This window comes from Nuphar pumila, unplaced genomic scaffold, assembly GCF_984573655.1.
Source record: "Nuphar pumila unplaced genomic scaffold, dmNupPumi1.hap1.1 HAP1_SCAFFOLD_86, whole genome shotgun sequence".
NCBI lineage: Eukaryota > Viridiplantae > Streptophyta > Magnoliopsida > Nymphaeales > Nymphaeaceae > Nuphar > Nuphar pumila.
The window spans coordinates 96,477-111,978 of NW_028323174.1; the positions used below are offsets into that span (position 1 = coordinate 96,477).

General features: G+C 54.8%; 1 protein-coding gene across 1 annotated transcript; it reads left to right on the plus strand.

Moving 5' to 3' along the window:
* Positions 1–590: 590 nt before the first annotated feature.
* LOC149811274 (uncharacterized) lies at positions 591–2,349 on the plus strand. The gene is made up of 4 exons (XM_089993987.1): positions 591–685; positions 864–1,042; positions 1,323–1,715; positions 2,225–2,349. Exons 1-4 carry the CDS (start codon positions 666–668, stop codon positions 2,314–2,316), a joined length of 684 nt encoding a protein of 227 aa, XP_089850113.1. The 5' UTR covers positions 591–665; the 3' UTR covers positions 2,317–2,349.
* Positions 2,350–15,502: the final 13,153 nt, after the last annotated feature.

Below are 15,502 nucleotides of genomic sequence, written 5' to 3' on the forward strand. Positions count from 1 at the left end.
CACGAGTTGAGAGTTGCCCTGATGCAATTTTGCAAGCTTGAAAAGCCACACTGACGTCATACCCATACTCTTGTCTATCATCGAAATTGCCGAGTCCTCCCATTTTGCATCCTTCCCAGCTGCACAGCTATGCTTGCGCCTCTCCGAAAGCGGGCGACAGGTTGCCGGAACCAAACTTGGCAAGCAACATCCGCCAAGATGGCACGGAACTGCACACGCGCGACTGCAGCGAGTATGAAGGGTAGCTTGCATCTTGTGCACACAAAACCTAGGCGCACAGAGTGATGTGCTTGGTGCACCAGAGTCGTTTACGACGTATGCCAAGCACGGTCGTAATCATACCACAGTGCTATAAGACAGATGGGGTGACGATTATCAGCAATGACTAACAACTCACCAATCTAGAGTCGCAGCTATCGTGTAGATTGTACACGAAACGTCTGATTACATACTGCGTCCTATCACTGAGCTATCCAGCACGTCGGTAGATATTCCGAAGGCTTCGTCGAAGCTGGTTAGAGCACACCGATGCACCTTGGCCACTTCAAATGGCCCATGTGCTGGCTTGCAAAACTCTGAACTCTGGCAGTCACCCGTGCAAATTAGGTTGAGTTGTACTCCTCGGGCACCAGATAGTTCAACTCGGTCAATTTGTCCTGCTGGGAATGCAATACCTGTCGACAAGGTGTGCTTTTCGTCTCTATCTATTCTGTTGAATAAGGCTATCGGGTGCCCTTGGCGCGACTTGTTTCTGCCCAACATGGCCAGTAACATCAAGAGAACTTGAACCTACAAGTCCCGACATGGACGAGTACCACCAGGACGATATCAGTACTGAATCTGGTGCATGGTGAGCCTTGCAGATCCGTGACGAAGGTCTGCTGTGCCAGAAGGCCAGACATCGCAGCACGAACCGCACCGGGCCCTGCAAGGTGGCTGAAAAGCCGTGCGTTACCGTCCTGGATCCCTTTTATTGGAGATACCAAGGAGTATGACATGGGAAACTCGGGATCGAGTACCTCCGCAGGCTGGAAGCCTTCAGGTACGATTGTATAGGGTGCGAATGTGCGGTTGACAGGCCTCGTTGTGAAATACATGTGTCTACCATGGATTCTTGTGTCTGACGACTGGAAACGTTGCAAAATTTATTCCTGTTTCTTTTCGCACTATGCTGCTTTTTCTGGAGAGCTTGTCTGCGTGACTGCTGAATACTAGGCGTTGTCGAGACACAAATTCCAGTGACTGCTCTGATGTATGTGCGAGAAGATATTATAGATGAATGACATCTGATCATGATGCTCACCGCTTAAATGATTGTGCAGAGGGAGGAGTCCAGGAGCGGGTTCTTTCAAAATCAGGCTTTGATGTCACTCCTTTGACGCCAGAGGAGCGCGCAGCAGGCGCTCGGAAGTTGACCGACTTTCAGCGCTATGTTACACTTCAAGCTGGGACAGAGCGTGCATTTTCTGGTGAGACGGTGAACGGCTACAAACACGACAACAAGGAGGAAGGCGTGTATGTTGACGCCATCAGCGGCTTGCCTCTTTTCGAGTCAAGAGCCAAGTTTGACTCGGGTACCGGATGGCCTTCGTTTTACGAGCCAATTGATCCCGCACATGTCAAGGAAATCAAGGACACCAGCATCCCGTTCATGCCTAGAGTGGAGGTGGTTTGCGCAAAATCTGGAGCTCATCTTGGTCATGTTTTCCCTGATGGTGCGTTCCTTGGCGCTTGATGTCCTCTTTGCAGCGACCACACACTCACGTGCTTTCAACGTGTTTCAACCATAGTACTTCATCAATTGGAGAACATCGCAAATCTTCTTGCAAGACCTCTATTCTCTGTTTGCACGCTGAACATCCAGCTTATGATGATGTATGTTTTGATTGATACAACACTGTTGCATGCACATGGACATTTGGCTATTCTTTGCTTCTTCCCTTTGCATAATGGGGAGATGTTGGAATATCACCCGATTAAGCAGTTCGTCATATCCCACTGGCGCAGCAAAGCTAGCAACCCAGCGCTGGGCCTCCGTTTGCATGGCTGCAGTGTTTCTGATTTCAAATCGTCTATACGGATCTGTGTGTTCTCGCCACTAAGTGCTCTAACAATGGCAAGTGCGATCCCTGGTTTGCGCATGCCTGATAGGCCTGACTTCAGACGATTGCATCGATAGTGGCAAGCAGTGTTTGGGTGCCAAGTGTTGTGCAAGCCTGTGCAGGACCGCGCCCAACAGGCCTGCGATACTGCATCAATGCTGCCGCGCTGAAGTTTGTTCCCAAGAGCGAAATGGAGAGAAGTGCAGAGAAGTGACCTGCGTTATGGGCAATCAGTGGCATGCCGGAGAGCCCTGGAGCATGATGTGGAAGCCCTTTGGGCAGCATGATCATTGGGGGGGTCTTGGCGTGGTTCTTGATGGACTTGATTGCTTTTCTTTAGCTTATGTTCATGTCGTTCTGATTTCTAACTCTTGGTTGTCGCTTGGTCATGGTCTCTCATGATCTCCGCATGTGCAAAACATCACGTCATGATCCAGAAATGTTGTTTCTTTTTAGAACACCACCTCATCCACGGAGAAATGGTGACATTCTTTTCACCATGGTATGCTGACATGCATTATTGTGCATCATGCTGCAAAGACATTTATGAATAGGATCGTCATGTTTATTGCTCTTGGCAATTAAGGAGCTATTTTCCCATCTTAGAGAATGAGATGTGATCAAGCGACCAGCTGTACCGTATGTAGCATGCCGGTAGGTGCATGCCCTGTGCGTGACATCTACTCGGCATCATATAGATATGCCCTCGTGGGAGCCATGCCTCAACTTCTAAACTGCAGGATTATTCCGTACAGTCTGACTGAAACAAACCATCTCTTCCGTGCGACACACAACAGTGCACAAAGCTTGTGCACTGTTGGATCTCGACAATGTTTCTTCGTGCTCGGAACAGCATTTTGAGGAGCTCGCCAATGTGCCGGATGTTGAAGGGCCATAAAGGGAGTCTGCAAGGCCGCTGGCAGTGGGGGATCTTCCTGCACCTCCTGCACTGCAACCACTGCAGGACTTGAACCTGGATTACCTGTGCGCACCATGCGTGACGCAAATTCACGTTATTGCTAACCCACACGGCGGGGAGGCGCACATACCCACCAAGCTGTCAGCTTGTGCTGAGTGCGTTGGCATCAGCGACCGTCATTCCCTCGATGAAGCGGCACATATTCATTGCAAAGCAAATTGGAAATCAATCTCTTATGGGAAATCTTTTGCATGGGGAAATCGTTGGGCTATGGGGGACAAGCGTGATCCCAAGGGCAGCCATCACCAAGTCTAAGCTAGCAACATAGCCTTTTGCCTTCGTCAGTCCTGGAAGCTCACTCTGCATCATGCACACGCCCTGCATCGAGTCGACCTGGTCGAATCTGGGCATATAGTATCCACAGCTAGCTTCAAGCAATGCTGCAGGTTTGCCACAGTATGAAACCATCTGACCGGCAAAATGACGATGTCCATGTGGTGCTGGAGCAACAACACACATGACTCAGGGGGCAGCTCAGCCTGCAACCGCTCGTACCACCAAAAGAATGTCTGTCCGCCTTTCTTCCGCCTGAATCTTGGATTGCCCGGCTCCAAGGGCTTGTTGAGATTGAAGTTGTTATGCTTGTCCCGCAGCATTTCCACAGTTGTCAGGCAACGGGCTGCAAAATCCCCAAGCGGATTTACCTGCATGCCGCACACCAATCCCTTGCCGAATGCTCAACAACCACCACGCAACAACATCACACTTCGGTTTACAGGAATCCAACAGCAGGAATTGTCACTACCATTATGCAGCAAGCAATATGGGTAACGCTGTGAGGCGTCTCTTATGCAAATGACAGTGAAACCATGTCTGCTAGAATGGTGGTAGTCTGATGACCTGCATCTGACGCGATGCATGGGCCTACAGGCCTCCAGAAGTCCCTAGGGCAGTCCAGTCATCACAAGCGGTAAAGAAGTGACGGGCTGTGCGGAATTCTGCGATGCGCCAATGTTTTCAAACGCACTTCTCATATGCAATGACGTTGCAGCGTTTTGTGCGCAGCGATCCTCGCATTTCGTTGTTGCATGTGGTGGCAAGAGGGCATCTGACCAGTCATCGCCAACGATAGAGAAGTAGCCAGGCTGCACATAAACCTGCGATGTGCCAATGGCTTACGAAACTGGGACGCGCGACGATGCGACGCGTTATCAACGGGCCTGCTGAGTACTCACAAGGAGTGCAGGCGCCTGTGTTGAAGAACACGATATACCATACTGGGCATGGATTCAGGAATCTTTCGAATTCGCAGAGTTGTATGATAACCTTCACGCACGAGGGACACATTTGTGTCAAGCGATACATGCATGCGCTTCGCCTGCGCATGCTGAGGCATAAAGTGCGAGCCGAATTAAGATTTGAACACGCAACCCCACGATTTGTGGGCGGACAGTTTAACCACTTGACCGTTGGTGGAACAATGGCTTACGAAACATGTCCCAACTGCACTGACGCCCCAATCAATAGCACCAGTTGGAAGAACGAGATCGTGTACGCATGATTATTGCGTTCACATGTTGAGCACAAGTGCATGCAAACATGCTAGCGCGCTGATGCTGGACATGAGATTGCATTATATTTAGTGGATTTAGCAATTCTCAGTAATACATGAGTATGTAACCATACATCATTTGGAAGGGGGCATCAGGGGCAAGCTTGCCCACTAAGCTAACAAGGGCCCCAGGCACAAGGGCCCCAAAGGCGTCTGGACTATCAACATCATATCTGCTGTTCCCATGTGACCTTGGCCATGACACAACACCAACATGCCATTCTGCGTGCCATCATCAGGTGACCCCGCACAACATTTGGCGCATGTCTCCCCTATTGTACAGCCAGGTGCCGTAGTGGTTGGCGTTCATACGCTGGAACATTCCATGGACCTAGTTCTTCCACACAGCCACTTATCATAGATCCGCTTTCTTCACAACTCGTCCCCCACCTGCTTCTCAGGACTGTCTTGGTTGCACCTGAAGTGCTCCGAACTTGGTACCCTCGTCCACCTCACCCTCCACGATCTTGCCCGTGGTTGCTTTGTGATCGTCTGAATCGAGCATCGTGAACACCTGTACAAATACTTCGTCGGCATTAGCTCGGCTATTCCTTTGGTGTGCTGAACGCATTTTGATGGGACCGTTGACAAACATTGCTGCACTAAGACCGTGTCTCGGCTGTGCCATGGACAAGCTTTGCTGAACCACAGCACCGTGTGATGGGGGCAGGCGCCATGCAAGGTTTTGTGACACAAAGTCACATACATACCACTCATGCAAGAAGCATACTCTTGATGCACCACTAAGGATGAGGTACAGAGAACGAATGCAGGTGAGGCCGAGTGGCTCAGATACGATGCCGTCTAGGCAGAGCGGCTAGGAGCCAACGTCCATGAGATACCATTGTGATGCCATGAGATTATGTTGGAGAGGAAACGCGGCACAAAGAGCGGCGCACAGAGCAAGCTGGCGGAAGGCGAGGGAGGGTTGGCAAGTGGTGAGCCTCTTCGACAACCAAGCACGAGATGTCAGGGCCGGAAGGGGCCGCTCCATGAGCAGAGGGCAAGTCGCCGGGCTCAAGGTCACCTTCAGACCATCCAGCCGCAGGAAAAGGCTCCTCCGGCAGCTGGATCTGCCTCTTGAAAAGAGCCAGCACCGACGGGGCATGAGGAGACGCTTGGCGAGGCTGCGTCACGACAGTCGGCGCCACCGAGGGCTCTGTCGGCAGCAGGGGAGGAGAGCGGGAGGTGGCGCGGGCTGCGGGAGGGTGGGGGGGCATGCACAGGCCTGTTGTGGGGGCGGATGGACCCGCCGAGGAGAGCCCAGCCGAAGCCACACCCTGGGGAACAGGCCAGTGCAGGCCTAGTCTCCAGTGGTTAGGCTGTGGCTGGACGCTCCTCAGCAAGTGCACTGGCCCCCATTTGAGGTCGGCCATCGCCAGATCGAGTCTCCTTGCCTTTCCTGGTTGGCCGGGCGCTTGCATGAAGAGGGCGATGTGCTTCCTGTGCTTGGGGTTGTACTTGACAACATTTCCCACGTGGTAGCCGTCATCATCATCCCACGTCACGCGGATCTTGCGCCAGAGGTCACGTGCCAGTTCTTGACCTGCCAGCCTAGCGTGCACTGGATCTGCGTGAGCCGCACGGCCGTCTTCGGTTACGGCTGCAGGTTGAAAGGCCTGTTCACGCACTCCCCGCGGCAGAGGCAGCGGCGTGCGCTGCACATTATGTGAGCCTCCTAGTTCACGCAGCCCTTGCTGCAGCAGCGTGCGCCCCGGTTCTCCTTGGCCAAGTTGCACTCGCACACCTTCACGACCGCTAGTGGAAGCTTCTTTGGTGGGAGCGCGGGAGGGTATTTGTTGACCTCGACCGCCTTGTGCGTCTGCGGGGCCATGAGCTCTGCTGGGATGTCAAAGCAGCGGAGGTCCTGCAGCGGCAGCCGCAAATTCGGGAGCATGCTGCCCGAGGGTGCCGTTGCCAGGCCGTGGAGGGTGCCACGCCCGGAGGGAAGGGGCACGCGTATGCTCACGCGGCCATTTGAGCGCCCGCTCCTCCTCCTCGGCCTGTCCACCTGCGCAGGCCTTCCCGTGGCGACCTTGCAACCGCGCTTGTGCCCCATGATAGCCTAGGATCTGCCACACACACACACACACACACACACACACACACACACACACACACACACACACACACACACTGTTTTTTGAGACGCGTGAGAGTTCCGTGGGCACTCCGCTCAAGACTGCTGCCGGGGCAGACGGTAGGCTATAGTCTCTCCAACGGACGTGACCTCTCGCCCTCAATTTTAGCTTTTTCTCGTCTGTGTAGTTTTTTGTGTTGTCTGATCCGTTCACGTGCGTCGGCGAGGCTCAGGCTTCGCTTACCTGGGTGTGTACACATCGCACCCTGACAACAGCATCTCAAAGCCTTCGCCGCGCAACGAGTCTGCTGCTTCGCTTCTTCTTACGTCAACTTTCAGTTTCAAGTTTGATTTCAAGCCATTGCGCGCCATCACCCTGGAACTCTTCTACCAAGCCGCCCCTTTCACCGCAACTCTGCTAACAACGCAACTCTTACACGACAACCACGCCAGCACAATCTCGACATCCAGCCGCGCTCAGCCCATCTATCTACGCTACAGTCACAAAAATAAAACGATTTACAACCCTTCATAACCGCCTTCCCGTCACAGCAGCAACATCCGTCCTTCCACTGTGGTGTTAGGGTGGCGATTCTCGCCATGGCATTTCACTGCCCTCTAGCAAGCTGCACGTTTGGAGCTCGAGCATATCGCGGAGACATCTTGTGACACATCAGAGCGCATCATGCAACCACGCGTCATTCGGCTGCGCAACTTCAACAAGTACAAGCCAGATACTGCGAGCACTGCAACGTCCTTCGGGCTGCCACAGGAAGGCACCCCGAGGTCCCCTGCCCCTCAAGACAGCAGCATCTAGGAGCCCAACAGGCGCAACATGGACAACATGGGCCTCGACAGCAAATACACGCAGCAGCCCAAGCTCTCGCCGCCATCGACCCCGAAGGGCAGCCCCCTGTGCAACTAGCAGACCCTGCAGCAGCCCAAGCTCCCGCTCCACCCATCCTCTTAGCACAGCCACCCCGTCTACCCACACAGACAGCAGCCCCTGCTCCGGCGCAAGCCCCTCCCCAGCCCCTACTGCAAGCTCAACCCCCACAGCCCCACCCTCAGCAGCCCCAAAACCTCCCACCTCAAGCAAACCCTGACCCTGCACAACCACCATCCGCACAGCAACAGCCCATCAGGCCGGGCCAGAAAGTTCCGTTCCAAGCACGGCAGCAATGGACCCGCCTGGTGACCCGCCGTCTAGAGGAGACCTTGACAGCAATTGAACGCGGAGCGGAGCCCGGAATCCAAGCAGCCATCACCAACCTCCTCAGCCTCCCTTCCAAAGGCCTCGCGGACACTGGGTCATCGCGTGGGCGACCCCGCCGCATCCGCGCGCGGCTCCGACAACTTGAAGAAGCTGACAACATCGACATCCACATTCAAGGTGTAGCTGCACAGGCGCCCCCCGACAACCTACACGCTCGCCACAAGCTGGCCCGTCGCATCCACTACAAACTCTCGCTTGGGAGCATCACCCGTGCAGCTAAATGCTTAGACGCTCTGCCCATCGCACAACCCACACAGGAGACCTACGACATGCTGAAAGAACTCCACCCTCACGCACCAGCCCCACCACCGCAAGGCCAACCAGCAGCACCTCTGCAAATCGACATGGACACCCTAACCAACGTGCTCCGCGCACTGCCAAAAGGATCCGCGCCAGGCCCCAGCAGCTGGACCTACGAACACATCAAAGCCGCAACCGAGACAGTCAACTCAGCCCGGGACGCCATCCTCCGCTTCATCAACGTCATTCTCAGCGGCAACCTTCCACACCTCCCGACGCTCCTCGACAGCACGCTCATTGGCTTGGAGAAACCAGGTGGCCGAGGCATCCGGCCCATCGCCATCGGCGAAGTATGGTTCAGGCTCGCAGGTCTGTGCGCATTGGCTGCATGCCCAGGCGCCGGCGCTTCGCTCGCACCCTTGCAGCTCGGTGTCGGCATCAGAGGTGGCAGCCAAATCGTCGGCCAGGCCATCAACGCCGGTATCGCAGCCGACCCCGGCTGTGTGACTGTACAGGTGGACTGGCGCAACGCCTTCAACAGCCTCTCGCGCACAGCCATGCTGGAGGCCATCGCCAAACGGCAGCCGTCCCTACTGCCATTTGCCGCATGGGCATACCGCCAGCCCAGCCGCCTCTTCGTCAACGGCATGCCAGATGGCACCCCGCCCATCATGTCTGAATGCGGAGTCCGCCAAGGAGACCCATGCGGGCCACTGTACTTCTCGCTCACAGCTCAGGACTTGCTGGAGCACGTCGCGCAAACCCACCCAGACGCCCCCCCGCTGGCTTTCATGGACGACACCACTCTCCAAGGCAAGCCCGCTGCAGTCACCCAAGCCTTTCCCACGCTTTGCGACGGGGCCGCAGCCATCGGGCTTGCTGTGCGCCACGACAAATGCGTGGCCTTCTCTACAACTCTCCAGCTCGCAGCAGAAACTGCCGCAACACTGGGCATCCAACACCATGCAGACGGCATCATGGCCGCTGGGACCCCAATCGGCTCGGACGACTACATCACCGCGCATGCCAACGCGAAAGCGGAGGATATTTGCAGCTGCATCGACAAGATGACTGACCTTCCCCTGCCAGCACAAGATCAGTTCCTCATCCTTCGGGCCTCTCAGCAGATGCGCCTCGCACACCTGCCACGGATCACCCTCTGGCGCCTCACGGGAAACGCCATCCAGCGCCTCGAAAGCAAGGTCGCTCAAGCTGCATTCAAGATCATACAGCACCCCGAGCGAGCCGACGTGCGCGACGGCCAGCTCACTCTGCCTCTGCGCTTCGGAGGCATGGGCCTCCGCAAAACCTCCGCCACCGAGGCGCAAGCCGCATTCCTCTCCTCCGCCGCCATGGCAGAAAAGGTCTTACGCGTGGGCCCAGACCAGTACAGGCCTTTCACGGGCCCCAACGCCGTGCATCTGAAGCAAACATGGGAAGCTTTACACGCTGAGGGGGCTGCCGGCAACCTCTGGACGGCAGACAGCCTCAACATGGACGACGACTGTATGGACAAGGTGCTACCAGATGCGCAGCACACTTTCAGCCGCTTTGTCTCGGAGAGCCGAGCGAAACAACTCATGGAGTCCTTCGACACCAACAGCGCGGAGGGCCTTCGTCACCTCGCCCGCCTGAGGAGCTGCGCCAACGGCACCGCATCCGCGTGTCTAGAAGCCCTACCCACCTCCGAGGCGTTAACGCTGACAGACGAAGAATTCTCCACTGCCGCACGACACCGCCTCGGCCTACCCCTCATGCCCGCCAACGCGCCGGCGGTCCAGTGCGGCTGCGGCCGCCACATTGAGCAAGGCAACACAGACCACGCCATGACGTGCAGCTCCCTGTACGGAGCGATGACGCTGCGCCACGATATGATCAAAGCAACAGTGCGCCGCATCGCCAACCGTGCAGGGATCGCTACGTCGGCTGAGCCAGTGCTTCGCCCCATTCAAGGTGCACCTGCAGCAGCCAACGTCAACCGGCCGGAGGCACGTGGAGACATCCTGCTCGCTCTCCGCACCGCTCTCACCGTCACCGACGTCTCCATCGTTCATCCAGCAGCCACCACCTACGTACGAGGAGCCGCGCACACGGACGGCAGCGCAGCCGCAGCACGCGATCGAGCGAAACGAACTCGCTACGAGACGGACCACCCAGGCGGCTACGCCTTCACGCCATTCTCCGTGGAGTCCTATGGGAGACTAGGACAACCAGCCATGCAACTTCTCAACGACCTGGCAAGCGCAGCATCAGCGGGGGGGGTTCCAGTGAAGGGGGACTTTGTCGTGCACGCGCTCCGTGAAATCAGCATCACCCTTTGTCGAGGCAACGCTGTCATGTTCAGACGCGGATTGTTTGCTCTTGCTCGCGCCAGTGGTGTTGCGTCCATTCCCGGCATGGATTCTCCGATAGCTGAGGTGCCTTGAGGTCTCAGCGGGCTATGATCGAATGTGTGAGTTGTCTATGTTTGACATGAAGTGCCTGCAATCTTTGTAAGATACACACACACACACAACAGTGCGCCGCATCGCCAACCGTGCAGGGATCGCTACGTCGGCTGAGCCAGTGCTTCGCCCCATTCAAGGTGCACCTGCAGCAGCCAACGTCAACCGGCCGGAGGCACGTGGAGACATCCTGCTCGCTCTCCGCACCGCTCTCACCGTCACCGACGTCTCCATCGTTCATCCAGCAGCCACCACCTACGTACGAGGAGCCGCGCACACGGACGGCAGCGCAGCCGCAGCACGCGATCGAGCGAAACGAACTCGCTACGAGACGGACCACCCAGGCGGCTACGCCTTCACGCCATTCTCCGTGGAGTCCTATGGGAGACTAGGACAACCAGCCATGCAGCTTCTCAACGACCTGGCAAGCGCAGCATCAGCGGGGGGGGTTCCAGTGAAGGGGGACTTTGTTGTGCACGCGCTCCGTGAAATCAGCATCACCCTTTGTCGAGGCAACGCTGTCATGTTCAGACGCGGATTGTTTGCTCTTGCTCGCGCCAGTGGTGTTGCGTTCATTCCCGGCATGGATTCTCCGATAGCTGAGGTGCCTTGAGGTCTCAGCGGGCTATGATCGAATGTGTGAGTTGTCTATGTTTGACATGAAGTGCCTGCAATCTTTGTAAGATACACACACACACACACACAGCGATCCGCGCGCTGCCTGGCGCGAGAGAAGCTGCCGTGTCAGCGAGGCACACAGACTCGCGCGGTGACATCCTGCTCATCCTACCGGACGGGCTCACTGTCGTCGACATCTCGGTGGTGCACCTGTGTGCGTCAACCTACGTGCGCGCGGCGCGTGTGGCAGGCGGAGCAGCATTGGTGCGGGACGACGCGAAGCGGGCAAAGTATGAGACGGCAGACCCTACTGGCTACGCATTCGTCCCGCTATTCCACGAGTCTTTCGGACGAATGAGCACGCCGGCGATGGAGCTGTTGAACTCCCTGGTGGTGTTGGCGAACGCTGGTGGCCGTGTGGTGAAGGCTGGCTTCGTCGGCAACGCGCTGAAAGAGCTGAGCATCAGCTTGTGCCGCGGCAACGCGCTCATGTACCGTCGAGGCCTCGGCGCTTTGGCGCGCGCGACGGGCAGTTGTTTCACAGCAGGCTTGACTATTCCAACTGCTGACGTTCAATGAGCGCAGCTCTCGTTTGAGTGTGTTGTGTTTGTTGTTTGCGGCTTGTGCTGTCGTTGTTCTGTCTCTCGATGTAATCACACACACACACGCTGTTTATGTACCTGTAACTTCTGCATTTCACAAGTCCGTCAACGACCTCGGCAGACACATCGCAAGCAAAAACTGCTTGGACTGAACAAAAGGGATCGATTACGTTCTCTTTTCTGGGCTAAGTGGGCACGCATACGCATTTGCTTTGCAGACGACAACTTTAATGATATTTGTGGTGACAAAGGGGCATTTCAAGTGCCAAACGCGCCTCCATCAAGCTACTAATTTTCATATAATATGTAAAAATGATTTATCGTGAGGAATGACAAGTCTAGGATGTCTTGTGCCTGGCTGAGCACAGTCCGAGTGAGCACAGTCCTAGTACAGCGCTACGAGCCAGCGCTGCGCTATCAACCAAGCAGCGACTGGAGCATGCAGAGCAGAGGTTGCATGAAACTATCGGTAAATAACAACACACTAATAGCATTATTTATATTAAACTAAGCGTCCTGGGTGGACAATCGGTGCTTCATGGGCTACGGTCATGTTGCGATTTCACCTTTTGATGTGCATGATGAGCACGACAGAACAAACGTTCCCGAAAGTCCGGGACACAAGCTAATTACAGATAATCAGGAAAGATGTCTCACAAAAGAACCACATGATTCTACCACTGATTATAAGCCTGTATGCGCAACAGAAGCCTACCTTGGATTGTACAATCGTGACGCGCGCAACTGCGGAAGAACGCTTGTGCTGTTCGCCGATTACGCTACAAGTGCCGCGACGAGAAAGAAACGCATTATTATACATATGAGATGGTGATATATGCGCCCAGCTCCACTGGATATTGCGGCGAGTGCGCAATGACATGCTGAAACCGCGATGCTTAGGGGCAAGACGCCTGCGCACCATTTACATCGAAGTCGGTGAGTGATTTGACAGGGCAGTGTGAATAAGGCGTTTATAGGAGTGTATAGTCCTATTTAAAAGGCACTTGCAGTACCTTGCTCTTGGTTGGAGCCTCCAACAGTACTGGAAGGAAAGTCCGTGTGTTGAGTTGTTGAGCTCGAGTCCAAGGCTTGGACTCCAAGCCTTGGAGGATGTATACGTGCCGGTGCAGCACGGAGATGATGGAGACCTCAGGAGATTACAGCTAGGTATTTTTCGAGTCATGTCTCTATGCGATCAGTGTTAAAGAGTCATTCGACTGCTGAGCTTGACACACGGAGGCAACACCGAAAGTGGTCGAGCATGACCACAGGTCGTAAAACTGCACCCTTGAATGAAAAGATGTGCTTCTTGGCCATGCACCCATGACCCATGCAGCCTCGCCATGACAGGAGCGTACACACCTTCCTCCGTCAGAATGCTGCCAGGCGTGCTCAGCAGCATCACGATGTCCCCGGAGCACAGCCCTGATTCGAACTCCTCAGCGGTGCTGTGATTTGATGCGCACTCCGCACACCTGTTGCCAAGATGCAGTCCGGCTGGTGTGTTTCGTTGCCCACCGGCATGGGCGAGCGGTTAGATCACGGCGCCCCTTCGACCTCCGACTAGTCGAGTACTCGACAGCAGGAACTGCCTCTTCATTCACCTCAGACGCATCCATGTCGGATTGTAGTTATGTGTCGGCCATTGTAGCACCAGACAACACACAGCATTTGCCAGGTACGTCCCCTGTCTTGCAGACACAGCTGATGAGCACGTAATTGGGGCATTGCACGACCCCATTGGCTCAACCTTCCACTGAAATAAGCCAAGGGCTGCAGGCTCCCGTGTCGGCACAAGTGCTTGAACTTGAACCTGTCGAGCAAGGGCGGTGCAAGTTGCATTCTCTTTTATCATTTGCAAAAGCATGACTGTCCAGTGAAGACTGGGCACAAGCCATTGTGCAACAATTGACAAGGCATGAAGGACTTTGAAGGAGCGTGTCTCCTTCTTGAACGAGATCATCCAGAGCACTGTTCCTGGCAGGTCTCCTGCACACCTTTCATAAGGTAACAGTATTCATGGTTGGGTGATTCACTAGCTAGAAAATATTGAGAAATTGCCGCTTGGCCAACTCTTTGAACAGATCAAATGCAAAATCAAAGGAGTGGCGGTTTGTGAAGCCAACGACATCATCAAAATAGTGGTATTTGACATTTCCTGAGCCAGTGTACGCATCAAAGCCAAACAAATCAACAGTCTCACAGACCTGAAGAGCAAGTAAAATCGTGTAGAACCCGCTCATGGGTTTGCGTTGGTAAGTCTTGTGGAATTTTTGGCTGAAGAGCTCCTGAGATTGTGCCCACACGCGGAAGCACCGATTGATGAACGCAGGATTCAACGGGATGGTGTTGGGGAACTTTTGCAGCATGGGCTTGAGGATGGAATGGCGTGTGTACGACGCGGCAGTCTCAAAAAGCACCATGTGGTCACATCTGTGATCCCGCCGGGCCTTGCGAACATGGTTTCCACTGGATAGCAGCTCTTTCACATTGTGCGCGTTGATGATGCAAAATGTAGATTTCTCTCCCACCCAGTCTTGGTAGCCCTGCACATGCGCACGTCAACCTGTTTAACTCACCTTCCAACGTCCGACATCAAACGTGAAAAGGACACGTGATAGCGGGTTGTGCATTGCTACTGGCTGCAGCCATTCAGCGTTAACTCACAGTCGAGGAAATTGCAGCGAAAGAACAAGGAGGGCAGGCCGGTGATGTGCAGTGCTTCGCTAGAATGGGGTTCAGCCACCGTTTCCGTCCCCCAAATGTCGAGCAATGTTTAGACATTTGAACGTGCGAATTGCATGGTGGCTGGCGTGCTGAAAAGTGCTGGAAACGCGCCTCCACAGGGGCGAGGTTACAGCGGAACACAGCATCGTGGGCGTCGATGAAAGGTCCGTCTGCCTTTAGGAGAGAGCCGCCCGAGTTACCCACTACCGCGCAGCTCTTGTACCTAGGCACATCCTCCCGTGGCAGTAATGGGATGACTGCTGGAGGGTAGTGGTAGCTAATGACGACCCCGTAATCCTCGAAGATCAGCTTCTCAGACATCTCGGTCTCCCCTGTGGTTTCGTTTGTTGTTTGGAACATGCTGTATGTGGTCGAGATAGGCTCGCCATCAGGATTCAGCTGCTTTACAGTGTCCAGCAGGTCCCAGGAGGCTGGCTCAAACTGAAACCTACAATGGCATGATACCCAATTGATTGATATGCGATGTCGCAACCGGGCAAAGTAACATGACAGCGCTTCGTAAGCCCCGGATGTGGGAGCCCCGATTTTTCGGGGTGGCTGAGGGTTGGCGAGCCCGCAATTGATGTGGGTCTATCACTCCCGCCCAAATGGCAGGTGTAAGCGCTATGGATGATTCCGTTCTTCCCATAGTAGGACAAGTTGTGGAGAGATTGGAGCTCCACGGGCACAGCAATCCACTGGACTCCTCATCACTGGTGCCAGTGGATTTCTTGGAGAAATGATGACATCTATGATTGTATGTACCGATGCATGGGTGGGACATGATGACACACATCTGGACAAATTGCATTAACATTCAAATATTCAGGGCCATTCATTGTCATGCATTTATCAACAAAGGCGTGTACCAAGCTAGAGACC